The sequence below is a fragment of the Pleurodeles waltl genome, chromosome 11 (genome assembly GCF_031143425.1).
Source record: "Pleurodeles waltl isolate 20211129_DDA chromosome 11, aPleWal1.hap1.20221129, whole genome shotgun sequence".
In the NCBI taxonomy this organism is placed as follows: Eukaryota; Metazoa; Chordata; class Amphibia; order Caudata; family Salamandridae; genus Pleurodeles; species Pleurodeles waltl.
The window spans coordinates 812,877,554-812,896,957 of NC_090450.1; the positions used below are offsets into that span (position 1 = coordinate 812,877,554).

The window sequence follows — 19,404 nt, forward strand, 5'->3', positions numbered from 1 at the left end:
TGGCAGGGTACAGGAGCAGAGAAATAGGGCAGTAATTTTTTAGTTACCTGGCATCATCAGAGGATTTCTTCAGGAGGGGTCTGACCTAAGCATCTTTTCATCTGTCAAGGAATTCTGCGGTGTTGGAGGCATTGAGGATGTTGGTGAGTTGCGTGCAGATTTCCTTGGTTTTGAGGTTGTAAAAAAAGAAAATATAATGGGGGGGGGGGTCCGTGGGTACTCCGGAGTTAATGGAGGACATGATAGCTATGGTGGTCTGCGTGGTGAGCAAAGTCCATGTAGTGATCACTTGTTTGGTGTGGGTGGGACGAGGTAGTTGAAGTTGAGATCTTTGGGTTAGAGGTCTAAGTAGATGGTGGCTATCCTGCTGTGGAAATAGTTTGATAGGGTGTCAGAGTTCTTGGAAGGGCAAACTGTCTTCTCTGTGGCTGCAGGGCAGGAGAGTTCCTCGACTATGTTGAAGAGTTCTTTTGTGTGGTTGGCTCCTGTTCTGACGCAGTCATTGAGGGCTGCTCTTATGGTTTCCTTAATGCACTTGTGGTACTTGCTGAGGGCTGATATGTAGGTGGTTTAGTTGAAGGGGTTCAGTTGAACCGGTTCTTGTTGGTGCATTGCCATTTCTCTATTTCAGTTGGACTTGATGGTTGTAAGTTCTGGAGTGTACTAGCTGGCTTGTCTTGAGGTTGTGTCTGATTTCATAGGGGTGATTGTCGGCACATTTGGTGATTCAGGCCAAGAAGTTCTGGATGGCCTCGTCTAGGTCTGACACGGCTTCAGGCTGGATGGTGCTCAGGGCCTGAGTCCACTGGGTCTCTGTCACTTCGCTGCGGTGAGAGAACTGTGGGGCTTGGTGGTGGTGTTCTGGGCGCCGAAGATGGTTAAGTGGACAATCGCTTCGTCATTCAAGGTGAGCTATGTGACGTGGCTGTATCCGACTGTCACTCGAGGTGAAGACCGGGTTGACCGTGTATTCTGGTTTGTGTGCGGGGTTGGTGGTGGAGGAGCTGGTACAAGGACTTGCTCAATGGGGTTGTGCTGCAGCCTTCATTAAGGAGAGGGGCGCTGTGTGGTGGGAAGCAAGAGGATAGCAACAGCAGGAAGTGGGCAGGAAAGCAGGCAAAGGAAAAATAGCAAAAAACCAGCAGTAGAGATGCACGCTTACAAATAAATAAATAAATAACAAAACAACAGAACAGTGATGACAGCTAACAAGACCTGAAACCGAGGGCTAACTGACCGAACCACAATATGAGCAACTGAACGGCAGCGTTGAAAGACCTGCTCGACTGTTGCAAGGGGAAGCTGGCACAGGGACCTGCTCCACTACACTACTGCACTAAAATTAACCAATTAAAGAGGGCTGAGCGTTGGGATCACACCGTCACTAAAGATGCCACCCCCACCCAAATCCAAAAGGTCTTATCTGACTGCTTTTGCTACTTGCTGTTTTTATGTGGCTGAGAGAACTGTGAGCAAGGTGCAGAGTTCACTAGTGTATTTTTGCCCCCCATTCACCACTGCTATCTCAGCATCCCGAAGCATTAGCAGGACCAGTAACCCATCCCATTCCTATAGGTGCATGGGATCCTCCTGTGTTTGGGTAAGGGGGATTGTTTCAGCATGGAACAGTGGTGTGGGGGATGTGCAATTTTACCTGATTAACAGGGGCTAGCGACTGCCAACAGACAGCAAGGTATGGCACCATGCCCAGGGCCGATGTGGCTGGAGTGCTGAGCTCAGATAGAGGCCTCCAAAGTCTGGACTACTGTTGAGGGGGACGCCCCTCTGGGAGCTGCGGAGGGCCAGAGGGCAGCAGACCCTGCGAGCCTCATCTGCATAAAGAACATACTGGGGGGGAGAGAGGCAGGGCGGAGAGACCCCAGAGGCCGGGAGAAGTGGGAGCTTTGACTCAGTAACTGGAGAGTGCTAGGGATTCCCCAAGCGATTGCTGGAGCAAGGTGAGAGGGGCGGGGGGCTACCTTTCTGTTACAATCCTCTCCAAGTTTGGAGGGCACCTACCCTAAGGGACCCCGGAGGCCTTCTAAACCAGCCTGTAGGAAAGTGCCACAGTTGGCAAGGTTACCTCACCCCCCACTTTTTGCCTGATCTTGATGCCAACTTTGATTTAAAGGGTGCTGGGATCCTGCTAACCAGGCCCCAGCACCGGTGTTCTTTTCCAAAATCTGTACCCTTTGTTTCCACAACTGGCACACAGTTAAGTCCCTTATAAAAGGTACCCATGGTACCAAGGGCCCTTTGGCCAGGTAAAATCTTCCAGGGCTGCAGCATGTATTATGACATCCTGGGGGACCTCCCACCAAGCACATGTACACTGCCTTTGCAGCTTGTGTGTGCTGGTGGGGAGAAAAAGGCAGAGTCAATATGGCACCCCTCTCAGGGTTCCATGACCGACAAACCACTGCCTGTGGCAAAGGTAAGTCACCCCTCTAGCAGGCCTTTCAACCCCAAAGGCAGGGTGCACTATACCACAGGTAAGGGCATAGCTGCATGAGCAATATGCCCCTACAGTGTCTAAGCCCATTCTTAGACATTGTAAGTGCAGTGAAGCCATATTGAGTATATGGTCTGAGAGTTTGTCATTACGAACTCCACAGTTCCATAATTGCTTCACTAAATACTGGGAAGTTTGGTATCAAACTTCTCAGCACAATAAACCCACACTGATGTCCCTGACAAGTTTCTGATCACATGGGGTGAGAGCCTTTGTGCTCTCTGTGGCCAGAAACAAAGCATGTCTTGGGTGGAGGTGCTTCACACCTCCCCCCTCCAGGAATTGTAACACCTTGCGGTGAGCCTCAAAGGCTCAAGCCTCTGGTTACAGTGCTCCAGGGCACTACAGTTAGTGGAGTTGCCCGCCCCTGGACAAAGCCCCACTTTTGGTGGTAAGTCCAGCGGGAAAATTAGGGAAAACAAGGAGGAGTGACCACCCCAGCTAGGACCACCCCTAAGGTGTCCAGAGCTGAAGTGACCCCCTTCCTGCAGAATCCTCCATCTTGGTTTGGAGAACAGGGACCAAACGGGTTAGGTTTGTGCCCCCCCTCTCCAAAGGGGGTAGCCACCTCAGGGACAGTAGTCATTGCCTACTGCCCTCTGACCCCGGAACCACCCCCATATCCATGATTTAAGGGACTCCCTGAACCCAGATCACCAAAGTCCTGGTAACCTGACAAGAAAGAAGGACTGCTAAGCTGAACCACCAGCAGAGAAGAAGGAAGGCGACAACTGACTTGGCTCCAGCCCTACCGGCCGGTCTCCTGCTTCAAAGAACCTGCACAAGAACAGCAATGCATTCAGCGGGGCCAGCAACCTCTGTCAAGCTCCAGAGAACTGCTCTGCGCCAAAAGAACTAACAACTCCCATGGACAGTGGTCCTGTCCAAGAAGAAACACCACCCAAGGACTCCATCCCCACTCCGGATGCGCGAGTCCTGACCACTCTGCACCCGATGCCCATGGCCTGTGTCCAGGTAGCCCAACCAACTAGAGAGGATCCCCAGGCAATGCCGAGCAAGTGCTCACCCTAAGTTGACCTCTCCACCCCTCCAAGACGACGCCTGCAGAGGGAATCCCGAAGACCACACTCTGACGCGAAAGCTCCGGATGAAGATATCCGACCCATGAAAGGCCACTGCACCCGCAGCCCCCAGGCCTTGGAGAACCCGACCTCCGGTGCAGCTACGTTCAACAGGTGGCCCTCCTCCCTGTCTAGCCTGTGGTTTGCCTCTGTCAACCCCCTGGACCTCGCCTGCAGCATCCAAGTGACCCCTGGGGTCCCCTCATAGAGAATCATTGGAAACCCGATGCCTTGTTTACACCCTGCACCCGTCCGCCCCAGTGCCGCTGAGGGTGTATTTTTGGTGTCTACGTGTGGCCCCCCCAGTGCTCCTCTGAACTCCCCAGGTCTGCCCATCGAAGTCGCAGGTACTTACCTGCAGGCAGGCCTGATTCAGAGTGCCCCCAGTCTATATAGGAGCCCATGTTAAATTTACCTCTGCACCTGGCTGGCCCAGTGTTGCTGGTGGTGGGTGTTTGGGGTAAACTTGAACCCCAACCTGTGGACTTCCTAAACCCCAGAGACTGGAACTGTAAGTCAAGTACTTACCTGTAAATCGTACTAACATTTCTTCCCCCCCAGGAACTGTGTCTGAAAACTGCATTGTCAACTATTAAAACAGATTGCCAATGTTTCAAAAACTGTTTAACTTATCGATTTCAAGCAAAGTATTATTGATATATGTCTGAAATACGAATCTATTGAAGTACTTACCTGCAACTTGAACCTTGTGGTTCTAGAAATAAAGAAAATATTTTTTTGTAATATAAAAACAATTGGTCTGGAGTTAAGTCATTGAGTGTGTGCTTCTTCTATTGTCTGTGTGTGTACAACAAATGCTTTGCACTACTCTCTGATATGCCTAACTGCTCAACCATACTACCACAAAAGAGAGCATTAGTATTATCTACTTTGGCCTCTGTTAAGCTTCTGGGGAACCCCTGGACTCTTTGCACACTATATCTCATTTTGATACAGTATATACAGAGACAGCTTCCTACACAGTCATACTCAGGAAGGCCCACCACTACGCCAACCTTAGTGACGGGACTGGGTGCAGAATTATCACTGAGGCCCTAACAAGACCCTAACTCAAGTGCTGGGGGTCTTCAAAGGGGGAGCCCAACTCAACTGTGGCCACAATGAGACTAGTCATAGACCTGTGAGAACGCCTGGTAACACGATCAATTTGTGCTGGATGTGTGTTCTTTTTCCCCCCCGGCTCTCGCCCTGTTTGAGGGTGCAGGCCCCACAACGAGCATTAAAGGCAGGGGAACTAACAACAGAGAAAAGGGCTTTGGGCTGCGCGGCCAAAGCAGGAGACAGGCCGGTCGCACCGACATCAAGAGTCTCTACCTCCTGCTGAGGCCCAGGACTTAGGATGGACCTTGTAGAACCAATTGTCTCTGGGCGTTAATCCCCTTGCTGGTGTGAAACCGAGACCCTGGGGGCAGCTACAGGCATGATACTTGCCTATGCCTCAGCAGGTCAGGAGTGAGCCATTTTGTTTTTCCCTTTTTTCTTTTCCACTTTTCTTCTGAGGTCCCCGATGGCCTGGCGGAGGCCTACTCACAATGAGGGGCTTGTCAACCTCCTACACCGGGCCTGGGACAAGCGTGAGATGCAGCACTTCGCAATAGAAAGTGGTGGCATCTGTGACCAGCTCTGACACACAGTGTCCTTGTTTCACCTGAGCCACATTTTGACAAGAGTCAAACCGGCAACCGCCACCTTCCAAAAGAAAATTAACAAATACACTATACATAATGTCCTCCATGGAAAATGCTGGCACAGTATTTGGGGGAGGGATGGTGAGGGAGGTAGCCTCCCACCAGATGACAATGCACAGGCGCCTCCTATTCTGCACGCAATCCAGAACCTCAAGGTCACCTTCGAATACAAGATGGAGAGCTTAAGGTTGACCTGGCATTTATCAGACAAGACATCAGGAATGCTACTCAGAGTCATAGAAGTAGAGGGCAGGTTGTCCAAGACCAAAGATGCAGTCAAATCAAACGAGAAAAACTTAGTGACTCTGCAATGTATGGTGGGACAACCTGAGGCCCACACTGAAGATGAGGGGAGGGTGGAGGTCCAGAAGTAATTACACAATGTGAGTATCCCTGAAGGGGCAGAGGGCTCTGCACCCACTAAATTTATGTGGGACTGACTGTTGAGATGGGTCCCCAAAGAGGAAGTATCGAATTGTTGGATCACTGAGCAATCGCACAGAACTTTGACCACTAAGCTTCCCCAGTGTGCCCCCCTTGGCCATTCATCGTGCGAGTGCTCAACTGTGCTGATCAGGACTCTGTTCTCAGGGTGGCACGCAAGGCCGGTATGCTAACCTACCATTCCTCCCATGAGATGATCTTCCCGGACTATCCCATGAATGTGAAGCAACAACGTAGCTCCTTCCAAGAGGCAAAACAAAAACTGAGAGCTATGATATCACTTATATGTTTTTGTTCCCAGCCCGCTTAAAGGTTATTTTCCAGGGCAAATCCTCGTTCTTTGACTCTAATGAGGCCACCTGGGCCTGGATTGAGAAGTACCACACAGCATACCACAGATCCTTCACTTCGGGTGGGTGGAGAGTAGGAGCTCTGAAAAAATGGTGCACAGCTCTGAGGAAATGCCCGCTGCACAGAGAGCCCAGTCCTTAGGTCCTGAACACTTCAGAACAAGGGAGGACCCAGCTGCATTGATAGGCAACTCTGCCATACATACTGATGTTAATGATCCACCACAGCCAATGCCGGCTACTCAGTGAAGTGAAGTATGGGACACAAGCAGTGGGTGCTTCATAATATGACTTATATCTGCACGGGTTTCGCTAAACTGCTAGCCAGGTTTTTACACCGTCTATTTTGGTGGAGAATGGCTTTAGTTGGTAAGGGGGTTGTGGACGGTAAGGACGATACACATTAGCCCTCTTGGCTTGGTCCCTAATCGCATTACGACAGGTACTTCTGGTTCACAACAATTTGGGTGGCGGGGGGCTAAGTTGTGGGCAGCAGGAGGTTTGGGGGGTTTGTTTTCTTTCCTTTTCAGGTGAAGTAACGAGCTTGGATGCATGTTGGAAACACAAGATCCTTAGGCACACCTCACTGACACATTTTAAACATGGCTGATCCCACTCCTTACAGGGCCTCTATGCAGGGAAGTGCAGGCTCGAATTCACTTAAAATTCTATCTTGGAACGGGAACAGAAGCCTGGACAAAATCAAAAGATGGAGGTTCTCAAGGCGGCCTAGAGGACAGACACAAACATAGGAATGCTCCAGGAAACCCATCTCCTGGGCAATAAGTGCCCCTTCCTGGCCCACAGGGGTTATGCCCCGGTGTACCACTCCGACGTCATGAGAGTCTCCTGGGTTATGACCATCTTAATCAGAAAACAAACATCCTTAGCAGTTTCCAAGGTATAGTATTACAGGCTGGGGCAATATGTGGCTGTGTTGGGCACCCTACAAGTCCTTCCTATCTACCTAGTTTGTGCATATGCCCCGTCTCCCCTCACATCTGATTGTCTATCTAAACTGGGAGACCTCGTGAGGGAGCTACCGGAGGCCTGTGGCTAGTAGGTGGTGACCTCAATGAGGTATGTGACATGTGCCTCAACCGTTCCGTGGCCACTGTGAGGCTGGTCACAGATAGGCATTCCCTGCAGCCTCTGCACACAACTTAAACATAACTGATATATGGAGAGCACACCACCCAAGGGAGAGGGGGTACATTGCCCTTTCTCCTGTTTGGATTATTTTTTTTCATGCATAAGTGTGGTAGCCACTTAGCCAACACTCCTAGCCTGGGGACTCACCGGTCACTCACCAGTGGTGTTGGACCTGGTTAGGGGCCCCAGGAGAGCGGTGACGGGCTGGCACCTGGATCGCTGGAACCTCCATAAAGAAGAATTTTGAAACATGTGCCAACAATTCCTTGCTGAGAAAAAGAGATCTGTGTCTTCCCAAAATACACTGTGGAAGGCCCAGAAGACCATATCAGAGGACACATTATTAGTTACTCCAAATGTCCAAAGGATAAGGACTGGCAGAAAATCAAAGACCTCGAGGAACGCGTATGCGACCTATGTGACATCAATGGAGGAGCCCCTTCTGCGGGACTCGCTGCACATGCAGACCGTACTCGGGCAAGAACCACAAGAGGCGAGGGAAGTGTGGAAGGCCACTCGCAGTAGAATTTATCAATGGGGCGAGAAGGCCAGAAACACTCTACACTAGCTGTGTACACCCAGGTGGCTTACTTTATGGCAGGGCACGGCACGGATATCGGGTGACTGGGAGTGAGCCCTCTGCACAATTCTTTGCAGCCTACTACAGAGAACTGTATAATGCCGACCCCTGAGCCCCCATGCAGACCTGCATCAAACTGTATTAGACCTGCTGATGCTCCACCTCTCTCCTGAGGAACACAAATCTATGGAGGCTGGCGTCACCAGCGACGAGCTGTGCACAGCTTTGGCTCAGCAGCAAGCTGGCAAGGCATGGGGTCGAAATGGCTTACCGGCAGAGTTTTTGACGCCTGGTGTGGCCTCAGACCGGTCCACTGTGACTCGAGGGTTTTAAGGAGAGTCTAGAGCACGGGTCTTCAAACTGGAGGGTGGGCGTAGGGGAACACAGGGGGGGTACCAGGCTGTGGCCAAAAGAAGCATTTATGCTAATAACAGAGCTTTGTTTTAATATGAATAAACTAAGCAGCAGTAAACTACTCTGAAATGGGCCATCACTAACATGTTTTGATATTTATATCCTAGCCGGAGTAGGTATCAAAAGGGGAGGGACTCCAAATACACTTCAAAACTCCCACCCCCACTTTTAATAATCACACTGTGCATACATTTACACTTTAATAAGGCCTGCCTGACCAGAATAATATGCTTGGCATTATGTATTTGATTGTTTTTTTAAAACAGTAACAGAACTTAACTGCAATGTTTGAATAAGGTTAGACATATTTAAACATTGACAATTTAATAGAAAAATTCAGAGGGGGCCCCAATGATTTTTTTCTCCATGGGTGGGGTGAGGGAGGGCGGGGGGTGCACAGCATTAAAAGTTTGAAGACCACTGGTCTAGAGCGGTGAACTACCCACAGACCTTAGAAGTGCACAAATTGCGGTGATACCGAAAACAGGGTATGGAGGACACAATTCAGGCGAATTTCACTCCTGAACTCAGATGTGAAAATCTGGACCAAAATGTTGGCTACTCGACTTGCAGGAGTTATTACTTGCCTGGTCCACCCGGACCAGTCCGGGTTTATGCCTCACCAGGCCACTTGCCATAACCTACGACAAGTACACAATGCGATTGCACTAAGCAAGAACTTCTGAGGCCACAGGGCCCTCATTTCCACAGATTTTCTGAAGGTCTTTGACTCAGTGGACTGGGCACACTTGTTTGCCCTCCTGCCCCGAGTGGGGCTTTAAGGGAAAATTATAGGGTATGTGGCCCTCTTATACACCAATCTTAAGACCAGGGTGCGCATTGGGGAGGCAACATTAGAGTGGTTCCCTGTGGCACGAGGCACCAGTCAGGGCTGTTCTCAGTCGCCCTTGCTGTTTGCACTGGTGATTGAGCCCCAGCAGACCTGGGTGAGAATCAACCACTGCTTACAGGTTTTCAGTATACCACCAAGATATGAGCTAGAATTTCACTCTATGCTGATGGCATTCCAATGTTTCTGGACGACACACACATACTCGTCAGGAGCCAGGGCGCTCCAAATTTTACATTTATTTGGTTCCTACTCCGGCCTTTTCACGAATGCTCAGAAATCTGCAATCTATCCCACTACTCCTTGCTTAGTGGAAATGCAGTGAGCATTGGGGATACCTATTCTTCCCTCCGAGTTCAAGTGTTTAGGGATCTTTGTCACGGACGACACACCGTGATCCTATAAACTGAACCTGTTGACTCAAGTGGACTGCCTCGTGCGCGACATTAAATTTTGGCCCACACGCCTTCTGTCCCTCTTGGGATGCTCTACCATTTTCAAAATGGTCTCTCTGCCTTGCCTCCTCTACCAACTACAAAAGTTTGAGTTATGAACTTGTACACCACTCTGCACCTCCCTGAGATAACAGACTACTCCTGTCTGACCAAGAAGAGCACAGAAATCGACAACAGGGCAGAGCGAAGTAGAAGAGCAGGCACATAGGCTGTGGCACTGTTGCTACCTTGCCTTATGCTTACGCCCACCCTCCTACACCGGCAAACCGGTACTATCGTCAACAGTACATGGGGTGGGGGAGTTGGAGGGGATTGGGGGAGAATATACCGGGGCAGAATCAGCGATAATTACAGAGTCTGAACACCTTCTTACAGCATGGCCCGTGTCCAGGCAACTCGTCTCTCCTGTGGTTGTACCAGAGTGACAATTCCAGCGCTGCTTTGCAGCACCAGGGCCTGTGCTACAGAGAGGCATTTTCCCGGTGTGAGACCAGAAGGAGCTGTAGTAAGGCATTTGAACAGCAGTACCACCCTCCCTTCTGCCTTCCTGCCTCTCTTAGAACAATTTCTACCACTTTTCAGAGGGAAGATCCAATCACGAATCGAGGCAGCTGAGGTGAGATGCAATAGGCACAGCGCGCCACAGGGTTAGAGGATCACGCTGGGCAGAAGCAGCCAGTCCATGTGTTGGTGTGGCTTGGGCTTGCTCAAAGTATTGTCCTCCCCCTCCCCTCTATAGCACCATCAACATTTGTTTGTCTCTGCCAGTATTAAGGCCAGATGCTTTCCGGAAAGCCGCCAGTGATCAAGATCTCAGTGTTCCAGTGCTATACAACAGAATTTCAAGGTGAGAAAATGAATATCTAGTGGCAGCAGATGGTGGGGGGGTCACACCTCAAACCCACAGATAGCTTGACACAGCAGCATCTACCTCCAGTATTTCCCTAACCAAGATAATTCCAGATAATGCCATTCAGATAACAGCTCAACCGGTCTAAACAAGTCACCTTTATGCTAGTGTGTGCATAGTCACCAAACAAAAGCAGCAACATACTACCTGCTTCTCTCTGGGGGTAACAACAGTGGTGGTGTTTCTTCTCCTTCTTAGTTAAGTCGAATGAACTAACCAGTCTGCTACTATCTGAAGATGTTGCATTACTAAAGCAGGTCAATGGCACGCTGGCATTGAGGAAAGACAACTCCAAATATCCTTATCTGAAACAAGGGGAAATATGTGCGCTGGCCATGGATAAAATCGCCAGTACCGGATGGCTGGCACACTGAATTTTATAAAGCATACAAACCATATGTAACGCAATTGGCACCCCATCTCCAAAAAAAAAAAAAAAAAAAAATGTATGAAGATGCGCAGGACTCCTCCTGCCTTCCAGATTCGCTTTGCGATGCTATGCTCATCTCCCTTCCCTAACTGGACAGGGACCTCACCACCCTGGGATTGTTAAGACCCTTGGAATTATTGAATACAGACTTCAAATTCGTGGCCACAATCCTCGCAGACTGCCTGCCCCCACTTATTCCTTTACTGATACACCTGTATCAAAACGGATTTGTTCCTGCTCGCAACACCTCTTAATTTACACCGCTTCTATCGGCCTCCGTGCTTATGCCCCAGGCAACTGGCTTCATGCTGGATGCATGGTGCTTGATCTCGAGAAGGAATTTGATTAGTTGGATAAGCAGGGGAACCAGACAGGGCTACCCACTCTCACCCCTCCTTTTTTCATTATCCATTGAACCTCTGGCACTTGAAATGAGAGCTCAAGCCGCGGACTGGGGCATACCTATGGGGGAAGGAATACACACAATCTCACTATACGCAGATGATCTACTTCCGTACAAAGACATCCACTTAATTCCTGCATCACTTCCCCCATCTCTCCGGCCTAAAAGTCAACCAGGCAAAGTCTTGTCTTTTCCCTTTTACCCCCACAATGTCAGACCTGGATTTCACGATTAATAATATTTAGATAACCTGGCAGCCAGCGGTCTTTCGATACCTTAATATTTGGACATACCACTCGGACTCAGATCTATTTGACGGAAATCTTACCAGGACGGTTACATCACTGAAATTACAAATAGCTTTCCAGACCACACTTCCACTATCTGTTGCAGAACATATTGCCCTCCTTAAAATTGTGATATTGCCTCAACTACTCTATTATTTTTCAAATCTACCATTGTATATACCACTTTCCTTTTTCCAATCTCTAGAGCGGATGGTGCAAGGCTTTAAATGGAACAAGACCTGTTGCAGGGTGGGAGTAACAAAACTATACCTGCCTTCCGATCAGGGAGGACTGGTGGTACCAAATTACAAACACTGCTTACTAGTGTCTCAGCTCCAGTGGGTGGAGATGTGGATAGCAGGTTTGCAACTTACAGACACCATCACACTTGAACCTACCCGAGTCAGATCACAGTCCTCCATTTATTCCACCTGTGCTCTAACCCGCAACTACTGTGCCCCAAATTAATACCTGTGGCCTACCATTGCTTCCATCGCTGCCTCTACCTCACTCAGTCCATTATGCTGTATGCACGAGCAATAGAGTTATTGGGAACACCCAGAGGACGAGCTGTGACTACAGTGACGAAGCTATCCGCATGGCACGTGGCTGGACTCTTACACACTAGGCGACCTCTATAGCAATGGAACGCTTCTCTCCTATGAATCCCTAATGGCTGACAAGGGCTTACCCTCCGGACACTTCCTTATATACAATTCCTTAGTTGGGGCATTGGGATGTAGCTTGGGTGACATGTCGGCTGAACCACAAATGCACTTTACCATACAATATTTGCATATGATGGGCACGGGTCATCACATTATGTGCTAGCTGTCAGACTTGTTACGGCATCACACTGCGACGTCACTCACACCCCTTTGCCATCAATGGGAGACAGACTTGACAAGAAGCTGCATGGACAAAGAATGGGCTACACTGTTAGCAAGTCCAAAATATGTGCTTTGAAATACTACATTTCGTCTTATACACTACTACAACATACATAGAGCATATTTAACCCCACCTAAAATTAACCAATACTTTCACTGAACAGATGCAGCCTGGCCTCGAGTTCATCAAGTAGATGTTGACCTCCTCGACATTATGTGGCTTGCCCCTTCGTACAACATTATTGGTAGAGAGTGATGCAACATCTCTCTGTATGCACAGGGAGATCTGTGCTGCAAACCTGGGAAAGCTGCCTCCTGGGTCTTCATTGTAGGGACAGAAAACCCTGATCCACTACACATTTCTTAGATCTGAGATTCCTGGTGGCTAAACACCTCATTACTCATCGATGGAAGTTCCCTGAACCCCCAACAGTTCAAGCTTGGTCACGGTCCATCTCTACATGGGTCCGGGCCCATGTCTTGATCGATCTACACTTCTCCATACAAAATGCGGATCCAACACGTCACAACATTACTGCCATTGAAACGACTACAGAAGGAACCCCACAAAGCACTTAAATGCCTAGTAATTAATCACCTAGTTTAGTCAGGTGACTTCTTGTGGGAAATTTTATAATATCATAAGTCAATGCTATGGGATTGGAGTGCTCGGCAGTTGTTCTATCTTACCCCGGTTTTCTCCCTCCCTCACCCATCCACTTTTAATTTTTATTTCATGGTTACATAATCAATGATAAATATGAAAGTATGTTTATGGTCTGTATCCTAAAACATTATTCCTTTACCAACAGCAAAGTGAATGAATAGGCCACAAATCTTGTAATGATTCAACTGAAACACTAACCATCAGATTATTAAATACAGGACGTGTTCACAAACTATATACAAGATAATTGTGTACAGAACATTACTTAAAGTCGTTATACAAACGTGAAGTATTAGTATTATGTATAAAAACTGTCTGAGGTCTATTCTGCTGTTGCGGAACTTAACTGAGCCAATGGTGGCAGTGAGGAGAGTGTGGGAGGGAGAGCTGGGTCAGCTAGATGATATTTGGAGGGATGTGGTAGAGGCCCCCTAGAGAGGCTGAAATAGCCTCCCAGTTTGGACTAATACAACTGACGTTTCTCCACTGCATCTACTTCACTAGAGACCAGCTCCAACGCATGGACCCGATTCCCACAGGGAACTGTCTGAGGTGTGATGCCCCACAGGGAGACCTACGCCACACATTCTAGCATTGACCTGCACTATCCCACTTCTGAAGATGTGTTCTGGAGCAGTTGGAAGTGGTACTGGGCTAGAATATTCCTTCTGACCACAGACTTAACCTTCTTTAAATCACAGATGTTTAGGGGGAACAGGACACCAAATGGCCCTTCATTAGCTACGTTTGTTCATCACCAAGAGGGACACTGCTAGAGCCTAAAAAGATGTGTCTAGCCCAACACCTCCCCCGCCCCCCCAGGGGAAACATGGGCCAAGGGCATGGATTACTGTAGGACATTGGCACATGATATATATGGCAGGGGGATTGCCCCAGGAATCCTATACAATTTGGAAGGACTGTGAGGGGCTCATGGGCATACAGCTGGAACCTTGCACAGACAGACCATGGACCAATATGGGAGACTTACATCAACGCAGCACTAATACAGCCACTACACAAGTGGGAGAAGTGGCTGAGGCACTGGTATAATATTAAATGTTGCTAAGCCATGTTTTCGATATTGCTGCCTTAATGCTCTTTTTTAATGCTACTCGTGGTGCTGTATTGTATGCCTAAATCGCATGTGGCACACCAATTGTAACCTTGGTTGTAAAATCTAAATGTAAAAAAAAAAAAAAAAAAAAATTAAAAGAAACAACTGATTGTGAAAAGTTTTACGAGATACATTAAAAAGTATTTGCAGAATCTATCTTGAAAATTGATAACTAAAAAAAATTGCAGAGACCTTGCAGAGAAAAAAAGATCTAGTATTAAAAAAAAAACACAACTGCATTTTACAAGAAAGATTGTGGAAGATATATAGTTTGGTTCGGGCAGCAGGAATCTCACAAAGAAAGGTTCGAATTATAACCCTTTATCGGGTCATTTGGAAGGAAAAAGATTTTAGATTTTATTTTTCCAACATTATTCAGTTTATATCAAGTCAATTGTCACTAGTCTGCTTATATTACTGATATTATAAACTTAAGTTTAATATCACAAGAGTTGCAGGTTACTTTTTGTTTTACTGTAATTCACTGGTCTATGACTACATGTTTTGTTGAATACAATTAAGAACTTAGTTTGTGGCGTTCTGTTCACTTTACGATCAATAAACATGTGTCCAACAAAGGTATCCATTTAGTGGATGCTATAGTAAATAAGTAACATTTGCAAATCCAGGCAATAGGCACCTCAACACAACCAGTCACCATTAAATCCCTTGAAGGATACCCTATGTTGAGACTGGCGAGCCTGCTGCACTAGGAAATATCATTCAAGAAGTAAAATTGGGACTATACTTTCATGGTAACGCACCATCTGCTACCTATTGTTAGGTGACTATCCCACCTTCACCCATATTTGCTTAACTCCAGGTTAGTCACTCTACGGACTAGCCCCTCCTCCACTATCCACATTCGTTCCACTTCCATATGTAGTTTAGCACCCCCCACCTCCGGTGACTCATTGGCTTCCCCTGCCACCTCTGATCCCTTATCCTTTCTGAATCAACCATGCCTCTTCCTCTAGGTGCTCCCCTCAACACCAACTGAGCTGCTCTTCCTTCCATGGATTTAGTTGAACTTCTGAACCTGCTCAGATACTGACCCTCGACTCCTTGTGGGTGGACATTCTTAGGAAGACGAGGAACACTCTACGCTGTAGGCATTCCTGCATTTGCACTACAGATGTAGGGGTGTCCACCAACTCATCGAACCTCCGCGGGGCTAAACTCACATAGGAGTCCAGGCACTTCTGAAGAGTCTCATCAAAGATCACCTGTGAAAGAAGAAAGTAAAAAAGAGAAGTAAGTGAGAAAAGTAAAAGATGCGCTTAAAAGTAAAATGTGAAAAAGAAAAGAGCGGAGAGAAAAAAAATTGAGAAAAGACAGCTGAAACAGTGTAGAAAAGAAAGAATGGAAGAAAGGCAAAATAAAGATAAAACGATAGATTAAGCAGATAAGGTAAAGGTGTGCGATAGGAACAAGACACAAGAAGAGGAATGATGGGAAAGGAAAAAGAGTGAGAAAGGGAAAATGTGGTTTGAAGAGAAGGAAATAAATAATGGATCGAGAGTGTTGGGAAATCTACTACTTGCTCCTTTAATAGAGTTCCTTTCTCATTGATACATCATTTCTCACGGATAGTATGAATACTTGTGAGCGTTCTCATAAAGTATTTCAGCAGGGTCTGTGAATTGTTTCAAGGAGATTCAAAAGGTGGTTTACAGGTAATCATCCCTGAAGCCGTAAAGAGATGACAGCGCTATGTTGTGATTTCATGCAATTTCTAACAGGATAACATACCCTGTCAAACAAGCTAACCCTAAATGGAGGCTATGGCGTAAGAGATCAAGGAAACGTTTTCGATTCAAAACGGAAGAAGACGCTATGTTCAAAAGGAAAGTCGAGCTCAACCGAAGCCAGCTTCGTGCAATTTGAACAGGGCACCAGGGAAAGCGATCCGTGTCCTTCAGACTTCTCTGAAAGTTAGTTTACCTAAATCACAGCATTACAGCTGCCTCTCTTGATTATAACAGTGATGTTCTGCCATGAAATGTACTCATATTTAAGTTTCGTCCAATGCGGGTGTTAGTTTTGAATAAATTAGACAAAACTAAATGACAAGCCTAAATATTATTTATCTTTGTGCATCTTAAGAAACAGCGAAGGCATTTCTTGCATTCGCTATGACAATTGTCTTTTCTATAGCTATTCTTCCCAGGGATTGCGGTTAAATATGTTGTTGAATTGGAAGAGTGGAAAAGAGAAGCAGACAGGAAAATAAGATGAAGGGAGTAATATCCATCAAAACTGGTCTCCACCAGTGCTGGTGCATATGATGCCCTGCTTGGTCAGAAGAGGACAAGGCTGTGCTCAGCTCGTTTTGGCTTCAAGATTCCAGGAAGATCTCGAGTTGAGCCAGAGCCAGACATCTGGCTTCAGCTTTCAGTGGAAAACCTATCTCTAGTGAACAGGCAAAGCAAAATTAACATTTTACCTGGCACCAGAACTTGTCATGGGGCAAGGTGAGAAGCCAGTCCAGATCCTGAGCAATGAAGTGGGCTCGTTCCAAAAACTCCTCAACCAAAGCGGGAACGTTGGTCTTGGGCGGAGGTCTATACAGGACAAAGAAACGCTCGGCCATTCTGCTTGGGTGCTATACAAACAACAAAGCAGGAATTATAATTAACACCACAAAGTCCCATACAAAGAGCTTACAAAACACTCAACACAAAGTCGGCCTACAAAATGTCCCCACAAAAAGTATGCCTGCAGAAAGTCCAAAAAACGAACCAACAAAATGTTAGACTGCAAAATTGCCCCACACAATGCAAGCCAGCAGAATGTCACACACAAATGCAACTAGCAAGCAGAGCACTCGTCCTAAAGAAATGGGGACACAAATTGTCATATGAAAATCAATAATGTTGCAGGAAGTAACTAACAAGAATACCATGCCCATATAATTCTAATTTAAAAGGTCAAGGGCCTATTAAAAAAACGCTAAATTAACAACCAGAGGTGAATGTGAAAATAATATATTTTGTTTTTACTTTTTATACAGAACATATAATGTAGCTAAGCTTGGAAATGTCTGAAAGTGGCAATGTTTTAAAACAGACATGTAGAACTTAAAAAGTGCATGTTTAAACTGTCTTAGGTGAGCAAAAATGTGCTGGGTGTATTTTTTCATACATTAACCTTGCTGTTAATGGTTGCTTGTTTCCTGGTGGTATTCTTTATTCAGCTCCAAAGAACAAAAGTGCTTTACATTTGCGGTTCATAAGCAATAGAAGGATTATTTTGTCAAATTCTCTGATAAGGCATTAAAATATAAACTCTCCTAGGCTACTCTCTCAAAATAAAGTGAAGATGCCAGTGCGATGGAGGTTTACAGACAATCTTAGGTCGGGTCACAAATTTCCAGTGTTAGCAAATGCAAGCAACTGCAGTACATTGTGGTACCTCTCAGCATCGGGCAATGTGAACGGATTCCCTTTTTAAAAATAGTGGGGAGGTCTCTATACACCATCCACGCCCAACATATGCCCTGTTGCCAAGACAGTTAGACCAAAATGCAGCCTGCAAAAGTTATACACAACGTCATCTAACAGACAATTCCACATATTAGCTCACAGAATAAGTCACCAACCCCTGTCCACAATATAGATAACAAAATCTCAGTTCAGCGTGTCCGCACAAAGTGAGCACAAGAAGTGTCACAGAGAGGCCAAAGCATGCCGGTACAATGTCGGCCCCAATAACTTATCTTACAGTTAGGCCACAAAATGTCTAATGCAACAGAGGTGCCACGTTGAATCCTAAATTGGGACAAGCCTCACCCTTTCCCCGCACAGCTGGTTAATAAAAGGAGCGATCTACTGCACATTAGAATAAAGCGAGAACTTCACGATCACGAAGAAATTAGTCGTGTTCACTAAAACGGTTCACAGACGAAGATCATACAAATACGAAAGCCAGTAAATTATCAAAATATGGTAATCAAAGTCTAAGGAAGCGTGAAACTAGGTGTGAAAAATACATACTTAAGTGGAATCCTGTGCAGTCTGGTCCAGACAGCGAACTCAGTATAACGACAATAAGTTTTAATCAGAAATTCAAAATGTTTTTTTTTTAAATGCATTCCCACTCACTGAAACTCATAACTCACCAGAGCAGGCAAACTGTGCAGCTTTCCTGTGGCCTGGTCCTTTTCTTGTACTTGAAGTTCATCTAAAGGCAGCGGTAGCATTTTGCACTATTTTACTCTGATCAGGAAGAACCTAAAATTAAAAAGAATATATATATGCGCAGAGCAAAAACGCAAAATACTGAACTACAGTAAAGGGGGGGGGGGTGTTGAGATGACCACCTATACTAGTCTATTTCCATATACCACCCGCAAATTCATCTATATGTCCAATGGTAGCTGCGATAATCGATTTGAAAAGATGACACCTGTTCGAAGTTTTTAGTACTTCCGGGATGTACAAGAACCAATCCCACGACTGATTACATTGTGGCAAGCCTGTAAAACTGGGCGGTACTGTTAACGTGTATGTAACGTAATTTTGAAGCCTTGGGGCACTTCTGCCAATCCTGGTGCTACGTAGAGAATTTAGAAGTTTTGATTGGTTGCGGAATACGCACGTGCACTTCTCAGAGGCGTTCTCGGCTCCGACTTGCATTCTGTGAGTCTCCCTGATTAACGCGATCGGTCTAATTGTCGGAGGTTAAACATTCACTTACGGTGATAGTCGTGGTCGGTGCAGCGTTTGTGGGGCTCAAGCCGGGCCTGAGTACTGTGCGCTAGTACTACCATTACGTGCGAGGACGCCTCCCAACAGAACATGGGGTGGTAGTTCTGTAGAACACATGCCTTTCTCTATCATTTACTGAGTCTATCGTGATCTTCCTTTATTTTGTGACTTTAGTTCGATTCGCACTCTGCTAATACGTTATTGACTTCTTTCTGGCATGTTTTGACAGGGTGTCAAACTTGTGGCATGAGTGGCCACGCAGGTCCCGGTAGGCACCCTTTTTATGCTGGGTCATATATACGACTACAATTCCCAGAATTCTAAGGAAAAAACCTAGATAGGCGTAACTAGTCTCGCATGGACCTGGGAACCTTGGCAGCTGTAACCCCCTACATATTACCTGCAAGGCCCTCTTACGTTCTGCATGGCACATACACAGAGGT

At 46.7% G+C, this 19,404-nt stretch overlaps 1 protein-coding gene across 1 annotated transcript in view; it reads right to left on the reverse strand.

Annotated features, from left to right (window-relative positions):
• ASCC2 (activating signal cointegrator 1 complex subunit 2) overlaps positions 1-18,679 on the reverse strand; it is a 378,910-nt gene extending 360,231 nt beyond the window's left edge. The window contains exons 1-3 of the mRNA XM_069214595.1: positions 18,373-18,679; positions 16,699-16,857; positions 15,308-15,478 (exon numbers count right to left, since the gene is read on the reverse strand). Of these exons, the coding sequence (XP_069070696.1) occupies positions 15,308-15,478; positions 16,699-16,857; positions 18,373-18,453 (411 nt within the window). The 5' untranslated portion in view covers positions 18,454-18,679. The remainder of the gene's footprint in view (positions 1-15,307; positions 15,479-16,698; positions 16,858-18,372) is intronic.
• Positions 18,680-19,404: the final 725 nt, after the last annotated feature.